Source organism: Grammomys surdaster, unplaced genomic scaffold, assembly GCF_004785775.1.
Source record: "Grammomys surdaster isolate TR1022 unplaced genomic scaffold, NIH_TR_1.0 258, whole genome shotgun sequence".
NCBI lineage: Eukaryota > Metazoa > Chordata > Mammalia > Rodentia > Muridae > Grammomys > Grammomys surdaster.
The window spans coordinates 4,851,495-4,865,924 of NW_021604699.1; the positions used below are offsets into that span (position 1 = coordinate 4,851,495).

Below are 14,430 nucleotides of genomic sequence, written 5' to 3' on the forward strand. Positions count from 1 at the left end.
AACATCTAGGGAAGAGATATTTTCTAGGGGATAGATGTCATACTCGCCTTTATCAGGTAGAGAGGGGTATAGCAATTGGCAATTTAATTTGGATCTACCAATATTTTTGAAATAAGTTAAAAGGCTTATATCGACATGTTGAATCATCATGGTCATGAGGCTGTTAGCACTGACTAAAGCTGAAGAGTCATATGATTGTCAGCTTTATTTCTAATGTTACTTCTTCTTGCCTCCTAGCGGTGTGTGGCCCTGGGGATGGTTCAATGGCCTATATAGGAGGTGGAATATTTACTGGATGTGAGACTGCATCAAGCAGACAGGCTGTGCCAGGACTCTTCAGATATGCCACTGCCTTTCTCCCAACCATGCCCTTGTGAGTATTTCTTCAAGTTCTTCTAAGTAAGCTAAGACAGTCCACTGATGTACAAGATATTTTAGACAATTTACATTTTTTCTATCAACTTTGCTCTATATAATGTGAACAGATTGTTCTTCATACCTGGTCAGGACATGTAAAAGTGGATAAATTTGAATTGTTTCTAATTACTAGTCTAGAAAACAAATACACCATACGTTCTTGGATCAGTAGTTCTTAAAAGGAGTCTTCCTTCCAAAAGACATGTAGAAATGTCAAGAGATATTTTGAATTTTCTTACGTGACCTATACAGGAACAGGAATTTTATCACTGTCTGGTGGTAAGAGCAAATGTTTTGCTTATATAGCCTCAGATGATCAGGGCATAATGTTATCAATCTCAAAAGCCAAATTTCAGAAAAAGACATTTGACAGGAATGATATAGAAAAAGACTATGTATTAAATTTATAATTACTCTAGAGGAAGCTGTTTTGGTGGCAATGACAATTTTGGTCGAGGAGGGAACTGCAGTGGTCATGGTGGCTTTGGTGGCAGCCGTGGTGGTGGGGGATATGGTGGCAGTGGGGATGGCTATAATGGATTTGGCAAGGACCGAAGCAATTTTGGAGGTGGTGGAAGCTACAATGATTTTAGCAATTACAACAATCAATCTTCAAATTTTGGACAGACGAAGGGAAGGAACTTTGGAGACAAGAGTTCTGGCCCTTATAGAGGCCAGTACTTTGCTAAACCACAAAGACAACGTGGCTATGGAGGTTCCAGCAGCAGCAATAGCTATGGCAGTGGCAGGAGATTATAATTACACCCAGGAAACAAAGCTTATGTCTTCCATTCTAATCTTATCATAGTTGCCTGAAATTATTTCTCCATAGGCCACTCATATTAGCATATCTAGTGACTTTGGCTTTTTAACTCACTTTTAGGCAATCAAGCTGGTAAGACTTTATGAGTGTAGCTTGTAATAGTCCTAAGAGACACAGTCTCATAGCAAACTCCATTTTCCTTTACATAAAAATGAAAAGTAAGTCTCCACAACCATCACCAAAGTTTCCAGAACCACTTTGACCTCTCTGGCTGGGTCAAGCACTAGCCATCTTTTGCTTCAACAGAGCCTTTCTTACTTCATAGTTGTAGCCTTTCACAGTATGGTATTTCTGAATAACAATCTTATCTACAGAGTGATGGTCATCAAAGGTGACAAAAGCAAAGCCTCTCTTTTTTCCACTGCCTCTGTCAGTCATAATTTCTATCACTTCAATTTTCCGATATTGCTTAAAATAATCTTGTAGGTATTGTTTTTCAGTGTCTTCTTTAATAGCATCAACAAAGATCTTTTTGACAGTTAAGTAGGCACCTGGTATCTGAGAGGGGAGAGCCAGAGAAGTGACAGGGAAGTTACAGGTTACAACAGGTTTGTGAACTCTGCCAAGCACAGTGGTGGCAGGCCCTAGCTGCTACAAAGAAGGCATGTTTTAGACAATACTCATGTGTGTGGGGAAAACTCCAGGACTGTATTTGTAACTAATTGTATAACAGGTTATTTTAGTTTCTGCTCTGTGAAAAGTGTAAAGCATTCCAACAAAAGATTTTACTGTAGACCTTTTTCACCCATGCTGTTGATTGCTAAATGTAATAGTCTGATCATGTCACTGAACAAATGTGTCTTTTTTCTAATGTGCTGTGTAAAGTTAGTCTACTCTTGAAGCCATCTTGGGAAACTTCCCCAACAGTGTGAAGTTAGAATTTCTTCAGGGTGATGCCAAGTTCCATTTGGAATTTATTTATGGTTGCTTGGGTGGAGAAGCCATTGTCTTCAAAAACCTTGGTGTTGTTAAACTGCCAGTTACTGTTATAACTTTTAATGAGTTTTACTATTGAAATGGTCATCCAAGTAAGGTCACAATTTGGTTATAAAATGGTTGTTGGCACACCCTATGCAATATCAAAATTGGATAACTGTATTAAATAAAATAACAGATGGTAATGAAGCTTGTGTATCATCCATTATCATGTGTACTCAATAAACAATTTAATTCTCTTGGAAAAAGAAAGAATGCAAGACATAATCTTCCACATGGGAAAGTACACCAATTGATTATCAAACAGCCAATGGTCCTCTCTCAAAACCTTCCATACAAGTAACATACAGGTTGTAATCATATATTTGAAAATATGAATGCATATACATATAATGTACATAACAATAATTAATGAGAAAAAGAAAACATGAATTTTTTAAAAAAAAGATTAAGGAGAGGTATATGGGAGTGTTGGGAAGGATGGAGGAGAAAGGATAAATTATGTTATTATATTAATCTCAAAAATTAAAGAAAATGACATATTAGAGGAAGTGATAATTGAAAACCACACATTTTTGTAATATTGAACTAATACACAATTAATTTAATCTCTAATTCTATGCAAATTTCAGCATTATTCCTAGTATATATCCCAAAATGTGGAGAGTCACTAAGTTCTAATACTACATACCTATGGAAATGTAACTATTGAATTACATTTCACAGTGAAAGATTCTTTTCCCCTGTCACTGAAACACAGTATCAAATTATACAAGGAAAGGCATGGGGCAGAGATAACAAAACTTCTTTAGATAACTTTGGAGGAACGGACTGGAAAGGCACTTGTTTCTATTAACAGGGGCACTTCTGTTGCTGGTGGTGTCAAACCTCCTTTTATGGGAGAATGTGATCTCTGGAACTTTGAGTCGCAATGAGGCCAGTGATGATCCACTATCCATCAAGGGACTATTTCTTAATGCCACAAGACTGTCTCAGAATATCAGGGACCTCAACATGAAGTTGCGCAGGACATATGTAAGTACTTCAATTAGCTCTGGTCTATTTCATAAAGCAAACTTCTGGTCAAATTGTCCTGCACTACATTGACAGTTATTATGAGCCAAATCTTTGAAGAAAATGCACAGTTCTAATAAAAATTAAAGGATCAGCTATTGAGAAGTGAAGTAAAGAGAAAGGGTGTAAGTTTCATGAACTATCAAAGATTTTTGAAGAAATCAATGAGCCATGGAATTGTCTCCTAGTTATCTCTATATTTTCCTAAATTTTCATTTGTGGCCTAAAAATCTAACAGACACAGATGGGGAGAGCTCTGATTTCCTTATGTTGTTTACATCTCTGTGTACATCTTTGTTTAATGCAAGTCAACACATTCAATAGAGGGGAAATGTATTGCAATGTGTCATATGTAATGAATGAAACTAATTTAAAAGGGGATATGACAAGTGAGAAAGCCAAAAACAAACAAACAAACAAACAAACAAACCACCACCACCAACAAAAAAAAAACCCAAACCAAAAAAAAAAAAAAAGCCGACCAACCAATCAAATTGCCAAAACATGAAACATTAACCTCTCAGAGTCATTGTTTAGATAGGTACAATGCATAAGTTTATTATACTCAAAAGTCTGTTTAGAAGAGGAAGGGTCTCTCTATTTCAAAGAGCTGCATGTTCTCAGTTCACTGTCAGTACATGTCAAGGACAAAGTAATACACAAGGGTTATGTTCAAAACTAGGCACCAAGAGAATGTGTCTCTTTTTGCAATAAATATGCATTGATGTTAAGATTTAGTTCAATAGGTTTTCTGATTTTTTCCTTTATCCTATCTCAGACTGTCAATGAAGTCTCTGAAAACTTATACCATAAATATGTAAGTACCACTCTTACTTCCATCTCCCACCCCCAAAGCCACCATGTTAATGAATTTCCTTGAGTTTAGCACTCAAAAAGTAACTACCAGTTTCAAAAGATACGCCTCTACAGGCAAAGGAAAGTGCTAGCTGTTAAAAAACAAAACAAGCATAGGACAGCTTCCTGAAATCACTGATTTGCAAGATATAGAAAAAAAATCTGTAGATTTTTATCTGTTTTTTTTAAACTGTTGTTTATTTAAAAACAATCTTTGCACTTGCAACATAATGTTTTAATAGTTGTGTCCTGGGAAGAATTTTGATCCCATGATTTTGCTTCTATGGAGTCAGTCTCTATTGACATCTTTACTTACAACACTGGAGAAATCCAAAAGAGAAGCACATTGCAGTGAGTCAGAAGGAATGAATGGACTGAATCTAAAGTGTGACAATTCGAGAGGGGAAAAGGCAAATAGCAACAACAACGTATTAGCTTCCCCTAGATCCCTAAATGCTGGGAATCAAACTTGCATCATATTTAAATTATGTTTAACGGATTCTAGTGAAGAAGTTTATTCACTGGGAAGGCTGGATTAGCAAAGAAACAGGTTCTGTGTTCTTGAGGACTGTTTTTATTCTGTTCAAGGCCAGTTAGTGTCAAGAAAGAGAGAGTAGACATGACTTCATTACTTACATGAAAACCCAGAGAATGTGTCTTTTGGCAAAAAATATGCATTCATGATGACTCTACTCATTAATTTTTTGTCACTCCCCTCTCTTGATTCAGCTAAATTTATCATCAGAATCCTCTCACAAAGTTGTAAGTATTTCATTTATTTCTATTTTCCTTTATTTCAAAAGCCTTCATGCTAATGGCATCACATAAACTTATAAGAGAAAGTATCAAAGACCAATTGTCAAGTAACATATCCACAGGTGTATTATGATTTTTCATTAGTATCATAATATAAGAAAGACTCTGGCAGTAAAAAGTGAATGGGGAGGCTTGTAAAGAATGATTTGCTCAATTGTATATAACCTTATTTACTTTTTAATTAAAAATTGCAATTTTGAACTATAAATGTAACCATCGTGACTAGGGAAGATCTCCTATATATGAATGGAGCTTTGAAGGAGACGAAAAACATTTGCATTTTCCACTTAGTTCACTGCAGATCCCCAAGAAGGTTGAAATGCATTGTAGTCAGTTGGGTGTAGGGAACAGAAGCAATCCAAATTCCAAATGGAAACCATATTAAGAGGGAAGTTAAACACTAATTTATTTTCAGAAACTTCAATGCTTAGATTCCTTTTACAGCTCCCCAGTGCTGGAGTTCATTCAGGAGGGGGATTGGTTGAGAAGAAAAATTAGACACCCTCCTTCTGATGACTATTATCTGTTCAAGATCAGTCAACATAAAGGAGAAAAATGTAAGGCTTCAGTAGAACCATGGGCATCAAGAGAATGTGTCTCTGTATTTGCAACAAATGTGTTATTATTATCTTTTTATTTTTGGATTGGATTCTCATTCCTCATTTTCTACTGACCCTATTTCAAAATTTTAACATTCCTGGGAACCCATTCAACTTCTACACAGTAACAGATTATCAATATAAAAAATAAGTTATTAATAGTATATCTAAAGTATAATATTTATAAATATTTATTGATAAAAATGTAAATATTAATTAATATTGTGTTGCTTTTTATTTTTATTCTCTACTATTTCCTAAACATGTGCAATTTGCTTTATCTAATTTTGTCAAACATGGCACATTGTCAGTTAGGATTTATGATTAATACTGGATGGTACAGATGTTTACATTTTCTTGTAACAGGAAGAAAACATAATTTTAAATGCCTAGGTAAAATATATGTGTCATTAGAACAAACAGGAAACAAGAAGTTAATGAATGTAGATACAGAGAACCATAATAATGGGCCCAGATTCTAGAGAAAAATAATCTCTAAGACACTTTATATTATATAGCTTTGATACTTCTAATTCTTTCACTGAATATTGAAAAACTTAGAAAAAATAAGAACATATAAGAAGAAAGTAAGTAAAAGCAGAGAAAGTAAAGTTCAGGATACGACAAACAAAACTTCAAACCAATTAAGAGGTATCAACATGTTTATGTTGTTAAGTCTTTAATCTTAGTTTCATTTTTATAAAATATATATATGTATTTAGTATATTAATATACTGGTTAGAATTTCATTGATTTACATTGCTAGATTTCAATGTACTGAATACTAATTTTGATATATGCAGCTGCTTGAGTTTATTGAGGATATGGAGTTTCTGGTCAAGGCTCTCACCTGCTGCCACAATTATTCCATCAAAACTCCAGGAAACCTGGATGAAGCCCAACAGATCCCTGTGAGTTTTTAGCTTGAATGTTTTCTTACCTAAACAGCAGAAGCAGTTGACTAACATTGCTTTGTCATGCTGCAGGTTTTCATAAGTAGCAAATAAAATGTGGAAACCATACATACAGGGAAATGGAGTAAGAATGAACAGACAATTTGTGTTATTGATTTCATAAACAAAGGAAATGTTAAGTAATATTATAACAAGTCCTTAAATAGTCCATTAAGAAGGTTTTAGTTTAATGATATTTCACTACCAGACTTTACTTAATAGAGACAAATTGCACTGACCACCATGCTCAGTTTTCTTGATTTTCAAGACTTTTCTTATTCTACTTGTGCTTACTTACCTATTCATATCCATATGACTTCTGAGCTTTCTTCTATGTCTTAACTGAAAACACCTGAACAAGGAAGCGCTCATAAGCACTGTGAAATGCTCCTGAGTATAAGCCATACCCTCAGTTGTAATGAGGTCTACATATCAGTGCAACTCTAATGATAACTGTTCTCATCTTTCCTCATTATTCTTTTCCAAATCTTATCATCAAATGAGCTTATTTATTTGCCTTGTGATAACAGTTAGACAAGGTGGAGAAAGAAAATATTTCTAGATATGTACTAACTAGGCACTGGACAAAGTACTGTATTGACATTGTTGTGATTACCACTCACAAAAGCTAGGTGAGATAAGAAACTGAGGCATTGAAAGGGTTTATGGAACTTGCACCTTCCAACAGAACAGAGATCTGTGCTCCTTACAGTTCAAGTCCTCATTCTTATTCATGTGCAGCAGTGGTTCCAGGAGACTGTATTGCCAACACCTTTGGATTGTTCTTTCTGTCATGTATTTTTCCCATTTCCATCACAAAGTCCACCAGCTTCTTCAGAACCCATTTCATTGTCTCTATGATAGCTAGAGATATCAGCACATGAAGCATTTTAAGTCATTTTAAGCATTTTTATTCTTGCTGTTACTGTTGTTCCATTGTTCTTAATTTACATGTTCCAACAAATGTTGTGCTCTATTAGAGGCAAGAAGAAGGAGTGCTGTAGACTGAGGAATTCATACTTATCAATCTCAAGTTGACTTTATGGAATATTTTTATTAATATTCTAAGATAACCTGAAAAATAAATGTGATTTTGAACAATGTAGTTTATTTGTGTGATGAATGTAAGTTAAATGTCTTGCCATTTACACTGTAGGTATCTATTTTTCCTGAAGCAAAACATCTACTAAGCCTGATCAAATTCTTGAACTCCCCAGGATAAAACAAAACAAAAAAATGTTTAAGAGATTACAGGAAGGTCTGATGGCAGAATTGCTCAAGGAATGTAAAATCAATCAGTAAAATGAAAGTTGGAAATAGTATTTATCTATATAACCTGTTTTATGATGGTAAATTACATGTTTTTCATTCACTTTATTATTCTATACATTTTTATTCCCCAAACCTTTCTGCTTTCTCATAAAAATAGCAAATGGATGTTTATTTCAATCTGTCTCATAGAAAACTTAAACTAATACTTTTTCTTTATTTCACTTATCTTAATATGACTGATAAAACATGGCTGCCTAGTTTAACGACTTTCCAAAACTGATCCTCAGTAGAATGTGGGCTTGGAATGAAACTTCTAAAACTCTACTGAAAATACTCAGAAGTATTCCAAGAATGCATGGTGATGTCATTTCATTAGCCAAAGACATTGAAACAAAACTTGCAGAGCTTTTTGAGTACATCCAGAGAATACTCAGCTTGGTGAGTAATGTTCTTTCCTTCTACCTTCCTTAATCATGAATGATGCGACTTCTGCAATGGAGATTAAAACTTGAAACATTTCACTTGTAGATATTCTCAGATGTAAAGGATAAAGATTGAAGTATAACTTTTCATAGTAATTTAAACAGCACCTCTTTCTCTGGGCAGAGTGAAATATTCCAGACTACTTCATTAGACACTCTTATCACAATTACTTCTTGATAATCAGCATTCCTTACCTACCATGGACAAACACAAGTCTATATTTAAGTATCAAATCATGGTCCTACATTTTCACAGTCATGGAAAAGCAAATTTCCTCTGAATTCAATTAAATATAAGAAAATATGTATGGGGGTGTTGATTTTACTTAGAGGTGGCTGACAGATGTGTAGTACTGCATGCTAGACATGTAAAAATCTACATACCTATGACTGAAGTTTTATATTGTTTTATTTTTCTTTATGATAACAGATTTTCTTTTCTTTCTTAATTTTTGGCTAAAATACATTTAATACAGTATATTTTGCTCATATCCTTTCCCTTTCCTAACTCCTCCAGATTCTCCCTACAACCTTACCTACCAAACTTTCTTCCCCCGCCTCGCTCTTTCTCTCATAAAACAAGACATATAACAAAAGGGAAAAATAAAAACCAAAACAGAGAAGCAAACTAAGATAAAGATAACCAATGAGACAAAAATACCCAATGAAGACAAACAGTTTACCTGGACAAAACAGAAAAACCCATGGAGTATGTTTTGTTTAGACTCTTGGTTTTGAGGTCTGAGCCAGAATATTGTTGAGATACCCAATGATATGCTTTTGGAGAAAACTGATTATCCCACCTGTTTTCTTCTGGTATCAATTGCAAATAACTTTTTTCGTTAGAGATAGAACTTTGTGTCCACTTCTTATTCTCAGTTCTCAGACTTTGTGTGGTTTAGTAAAGGTCTGTGCAGATCTTGTGAATGCTGTCGGTCTCTGTGAGGTTTTGCATGTGTCAATCCTGTTGCTCACTGAAGATGCTGGTTTTGTGGACTCATCTACCACCTCTGTTTCTTATAAAAATTTTATCCTCTCGTTCTTGTAGATATTGGAGCTTTGGAGGTGGTGGGGTATTGAAAACATCCTATTTAGTGTTGAGTGGTCTAGAGTCTCCTACTCTCTGCACATTGTTCAATTGTCAGCCTCTTTGTCAATTATTGTGTCCTGTCAGAAGAAACTTCAGGCTTAAGAGATACTCTTATCTATGGGCATCACAATATTCCTATGCTACTTTATCAGAATAATAATAGGTTTTACTCTAGGCCTATGACTTATGTAGTCTTAGGATCTAGATCTTATTAGCAGTGTCAGGTATGGTTTCCATCCCATGGGATGATGCTAAGATCAAAGGAAAGAGGGGATAGTTACTCCCATAACATTTTTACCACCATTGCATCAGTATATCTTATAGCAGGTATACTAAGACAGATACCAGTCTTAAAGAAGGTTCACAGTCTTATCATTTCCATAAAAGTAATTTGACATCTAATTTTAAAAAGAAAAACAAAAATAACTTCTCTAAATAATAACTGACTGATTTTTGTTTTGGTCATTAGATTTATGGGCCAACAGAAAATGTTGATCACACCGTCTTTTCTGGTCTTGAAGACTTAAAATCATCTGATGAAGAACTTCGCCTTCTTGGTCTTTGTAAATTTTCCTATTGCTTACGTGAAGATATGTATATGGTTGAACTTTATCTTAAGCTATTTGAGTGTGTAGTATATATTAGTAGTGACGATTGCTTATCCAGCACTATTTGAGATGCTTCATGATGCTGAACCATTTTAAATAATCTTAATTTTATAATTGCGAAGCTAAGATTGAGTACAATGGGTGTCTTTTAAAAGAAAAATAAATTATGTTGAAGTTTACACAGAAAACTTGTTAGTATTTTTTATTCATTTAGTGGTAAATGTATTAATAGCTTTAAGAGGTATGACAGACAAATGTATAATCCACAACTTACATCATAGTCATGGTAAATTAATGTTAATGTCGATATAGTTATTAGTGTCAAATACTAAATTCACAATTAAAAATATTTCCATGTTATTAAGCACATGGGACTATTGGCATACTGCAAGAAAGTAATTCAGTTTGATGTATCCTATCCTATTACCCTATGCTATAGCCACCCATCAGGTCTGCCAGGCAATAACACCATGTCCTATGGTTCAATTTGTAAGATTTCCCCCTCAGTATACAAGTCACATGTACTCATTAAAGTCTTAAAATGTGTTCCTGAAGTACATACTCAGTGCTCCAATCTAGTTGTATGAGTCATATCCATTCCTCCCCAAGCTTCAGGTTAGGACAGGATTCACATCTTGTGTGCATGACCAGCTTGCTTCTTTGTTCATCATACCTTAGCACACCATCTCATGCAAATATATTGTTTCCAGGAACAACCAGGCTGGCACACAAGGTGCTCTTGCCAGACCTGGTGAATGCCTATACTTGACACTAAGTTTTCTGCACTAGCCCAAATTTACAACTTTAATAACCTAGAATAATTCCTAAGTGCATTCTAAAATATATCCATATACTCACAGGTAAATATATTTCTTACACCTTCTCAAAGAAACTGCTCAATCTCAAATTTCTCAGTACTCATATATTATCTGCTGCTCTCAGGCATTATCATAGAACTTACTTGTTGCAGTGCATAGTGATAAACCCAGAAACTCTTAAATAATAAAGGGACAGAGAACAAAAATTAGTGGGATGTTTACACACCAAAGGATATGTATATCACAACAAATCCAACTTTCAGGAACTACTTTGAAAAGCAGGGCATAGAAAGTGTTGAGAGAGAGAGAGAGAGAGAGAGAGAGAGAGAGAGAGAGAGAGAGAGAAGAAAGAGAGAGAAGAGAGAGAGGAACACCAGAGCAAAGCAGTGACTTCTGACATGATAGGGTCCATTAACTCAAAGCACATGTGCTTGCTTGTACAAGAACTTCATGAGAGCAAGACAGTAAGCACTCAGACATGGAATCGGGACATGGTATGGGCACCACCCTTAGCTTACGAGTTACTGATGGTTAATGGCTTCGGGTAGGAGAGGCTATGGCCACTCTTAAGTAGCCCAATCTCCAGGGGATAACTGCAAGGCTATGTCAGTCCAAACTAGACTTTGTGAGTTGTTTGAGAAAAAAAATGTTGAGAAGGACTGGGAAGAAAGGAACAATGAAAGAATTGTCATATTATATAGTAAATAAATTATAAGCAAATTTGAAGCGTAAATAATATTACAGCAAATCTATAAATTACTCACATAGAGAAGCTCAATGTCCAGGTCATATTTCTTGCTAGTGTAATATATCTTTTAGGATTATAAGACACCATAAAAAATAACTTTTTGACAGATATATATAAAGAAATGATTAGGATAAAAAACAAACAACTGGATCATGGAAAAGAAGCAGAGAAAGGAAAGATGAAAGAAAAGAAAACCAATGTGAGATATGATAGAAAGGGTGCCATGCTGTTAGGACAATAAACTTCATAACAGCCAAAAATGACCTTAACTTTTAGACTCTCATACCAAATTTTATTTCCCCTTCTACCTCACATCTTCTCTTTCTTGCTGTCTTGAATGTCTACTTGTAATTCGAAGCATCATTTTCTCCATCCGCTGAATTGTTAAAACTTTATTTATAAAACAAAACCAGACCATCCTTCATGTCAAAATTCAAGAAATATGTCTAATACATATTTTTGTATTAGACATATTAAATACATAATACAATTTTGATGCTTATTGTTTGGCCAAACCAATATTTTCTCTCAAAACCAGACAGATTACTGAAACATTCTTTTGCTCCTCACTGTGGTGGGCCCTCTTCTTCAAAACCTAACAGGAGACAGTTCTCTAAACCCATCAACTTGTCTATTAGCTCTTGAATGCATGCAAAATACTAGTAACTCTATGATATGTCACCCTATTCCTTCAAAATGCAGGAGAGTGTAGTATGGCCCATATGTACATTATCTCTATGTTATTCTTTTTCAATTCTACTGTGCTTAATATTTACATTTTGTAGTAATATTTATAACACAGAATATGGTAACACAGCAAGAATGTTTGAAAATAAATGATAATTTAATTTAATAAAATATACATTTTAAATGTCTGCAAGAAGAATAGGTTTCAGACTTCTGATAAATTCTGCAAGTGTGGTGGTTTAAAGCCTTAGTTTAATAGTGTCATATATCTGAATTAAAGTTTTCAGTGAGGATTTATTAGAGCCATAGGTGCTGTAAAGATTCTGCAAAATGATGTTAGAGAAGATACTTCAGAATAAAATAACAGCTTCCTCTCTAATGATAGTGAATATCTTTCTCCTATAGATTTCAATGCAATTGAGAATTTGAAGAAATGTCTGTTGCTGCAATAGCCACTGTGATGCCAGGACAGAAAGAAGGCAAGGATTGAAGTGATTTCATTTTATAAAGTACAAAATTATATACTATGTGCATGCTACAGAACAAATGAGAAGTTAACTTTTTTTTTTAGGCATTTCAATTTATTTTGAGAGGGATGGGTCCAAAACATACACATTACTGTACTAATGTCAGTGTAATGGCAACTACTCAATGAAGAAAATTAATTAAGTCACAGATGGCAGACAAAATAAAAATGTAAACAAAACATGGGACAGTTTAAGAAAACCATGAAACAAGTTGGCTTCTGAATTATGACAAAGCAAGAAATGTTCCATAGCAAGGCATAGAGTATGTCTTCAGTAAAAAATGAATGTTTATCAGAACTAGAGAACAAGATAACGTGTCCACTCAGGTAAAAGAGTCCTACAGAAATTTAAATATTCAAAGCCATGAAAGAAAGTCTTCATGATACATTGTAGTTTATGCACAATATTAACAGTATATAGATATGGTTAAAATTTTATATAATAAAAAATAATAAAAACACAATAACAAAGAGGCTTTGCATGCTTCAAGAGAGATAGATCAACTAACATTTAAAGAGAGGTCAATTAGAATAAAACTCAGTTATTTAACAGAATCCTTTAGAGACTTCAGAGACTAAAAGGATGTAGCCCATGTCCTGAAAGATCACAATTGTCAACCTATAATATTATATTCAGCAAAACTATGTACTAAACATGGAGAATACATAAAATTTTTCTATCATAACAAATTTAATAAATTTAGAATTATTAATCAAGGTCCACAAAGAATACTAGAGGAAATATTCATTCCAAAGAGGAAGATAATACACCAAAATGAGCTTACCAAGTGTGTACTATACCAGAACAAGAATTTATATTTATCACTCACCAATAACAAGTACAAGTTAATTGTATCTACCAATAAATTTACCATTTTTATTGGATATTTTCTTTATTTACATTTCAAATGTTATCCTTTTTCCTGGTTCCTGACCCAAATCCCCCATCCCTTTCCCTCTCCACCTGTTTCTATGAGGATGTTTCCTCAACCACCCACCCACTCCCACCTCCCCACCCTCGCATTTCCCTTCACTGGGGCATCGAGCCTTCACAGGACCAAGGGCCTCTTCTCTAACTGATGCCCACCAAGGCCATTCTCTGCTACATATGCAGCTGGAGCCAGGGGTTCCTCCATGTGTACTCCTTGGTTGGTGGTTTAGTCCCTCTGAGCTCTTAATTTATCTATTCATTTTAAATTTGTTTGACATTCCAACCTTCCTCTTCTCTTCCAGTCTCATCTTTACAAATTCCTACCCTGATTACCCCCTCCAGTTCTCCTCAGAAAAGTACAAGCCCCTCTTGGGTCTCACTGAACTGTGGGATATCCAGTCACAATAGAACTAAGGGCCCAACAGAAACGTAATCAGGCTGTTCAGTTATGAGAAGATGATTTAATTCAAGCAACAGAGACAGAGACAGTCTCTGTTCCAATTGTTAGAGGATCCACATGAAGCCCAAGATGCACATCTGTTACAAATGTGTTGGAAGCCTATGACCAGCTTCTGCATCCTCTTTGATTGGTGGTTCAGTATCTGTGAGCCCACAAAAAGATCAGGTTAGATGACTCTTGATGGCCTTGATATCTCTGATCACTTAGTTTTATTCCCCACTCCTCCACAAGACTCCGCAAGAACTGGCTGATGTTTGAATGTAGGTCTCTTCATATGTCTCCTCAGCTCTTCAATGATGCCTCCCAGGAATCAGTTATCCTCAGCTCCTGTCTGC

At 34.9% G+C, this 14,430-nt stretch overlaps 1 protein-coding gene across 1 annotated transcript; it reads left to right on the top strand.

The window, feature by feature from the left end:
* The first annotated feature begins 342 nt into the window (after positions 1-342).
* Positions 343-10,005, top strand: LOC114627797 (prolactin-7A2-like). Its single transcript, XM_028775708.1, is given in 6 exon segments — positions 343-373; positions 3,036-3,211; positions 4,029-4,067; positions 6,324-6,431; positions 8,004-8,183; positions 9,787-10,005. Coding segments are annotated over 6 exon segments (753 nt in total).
* The last annotated feature ends 4,425 nt before the right edge of the window (positions 10,006-14,430 follow it).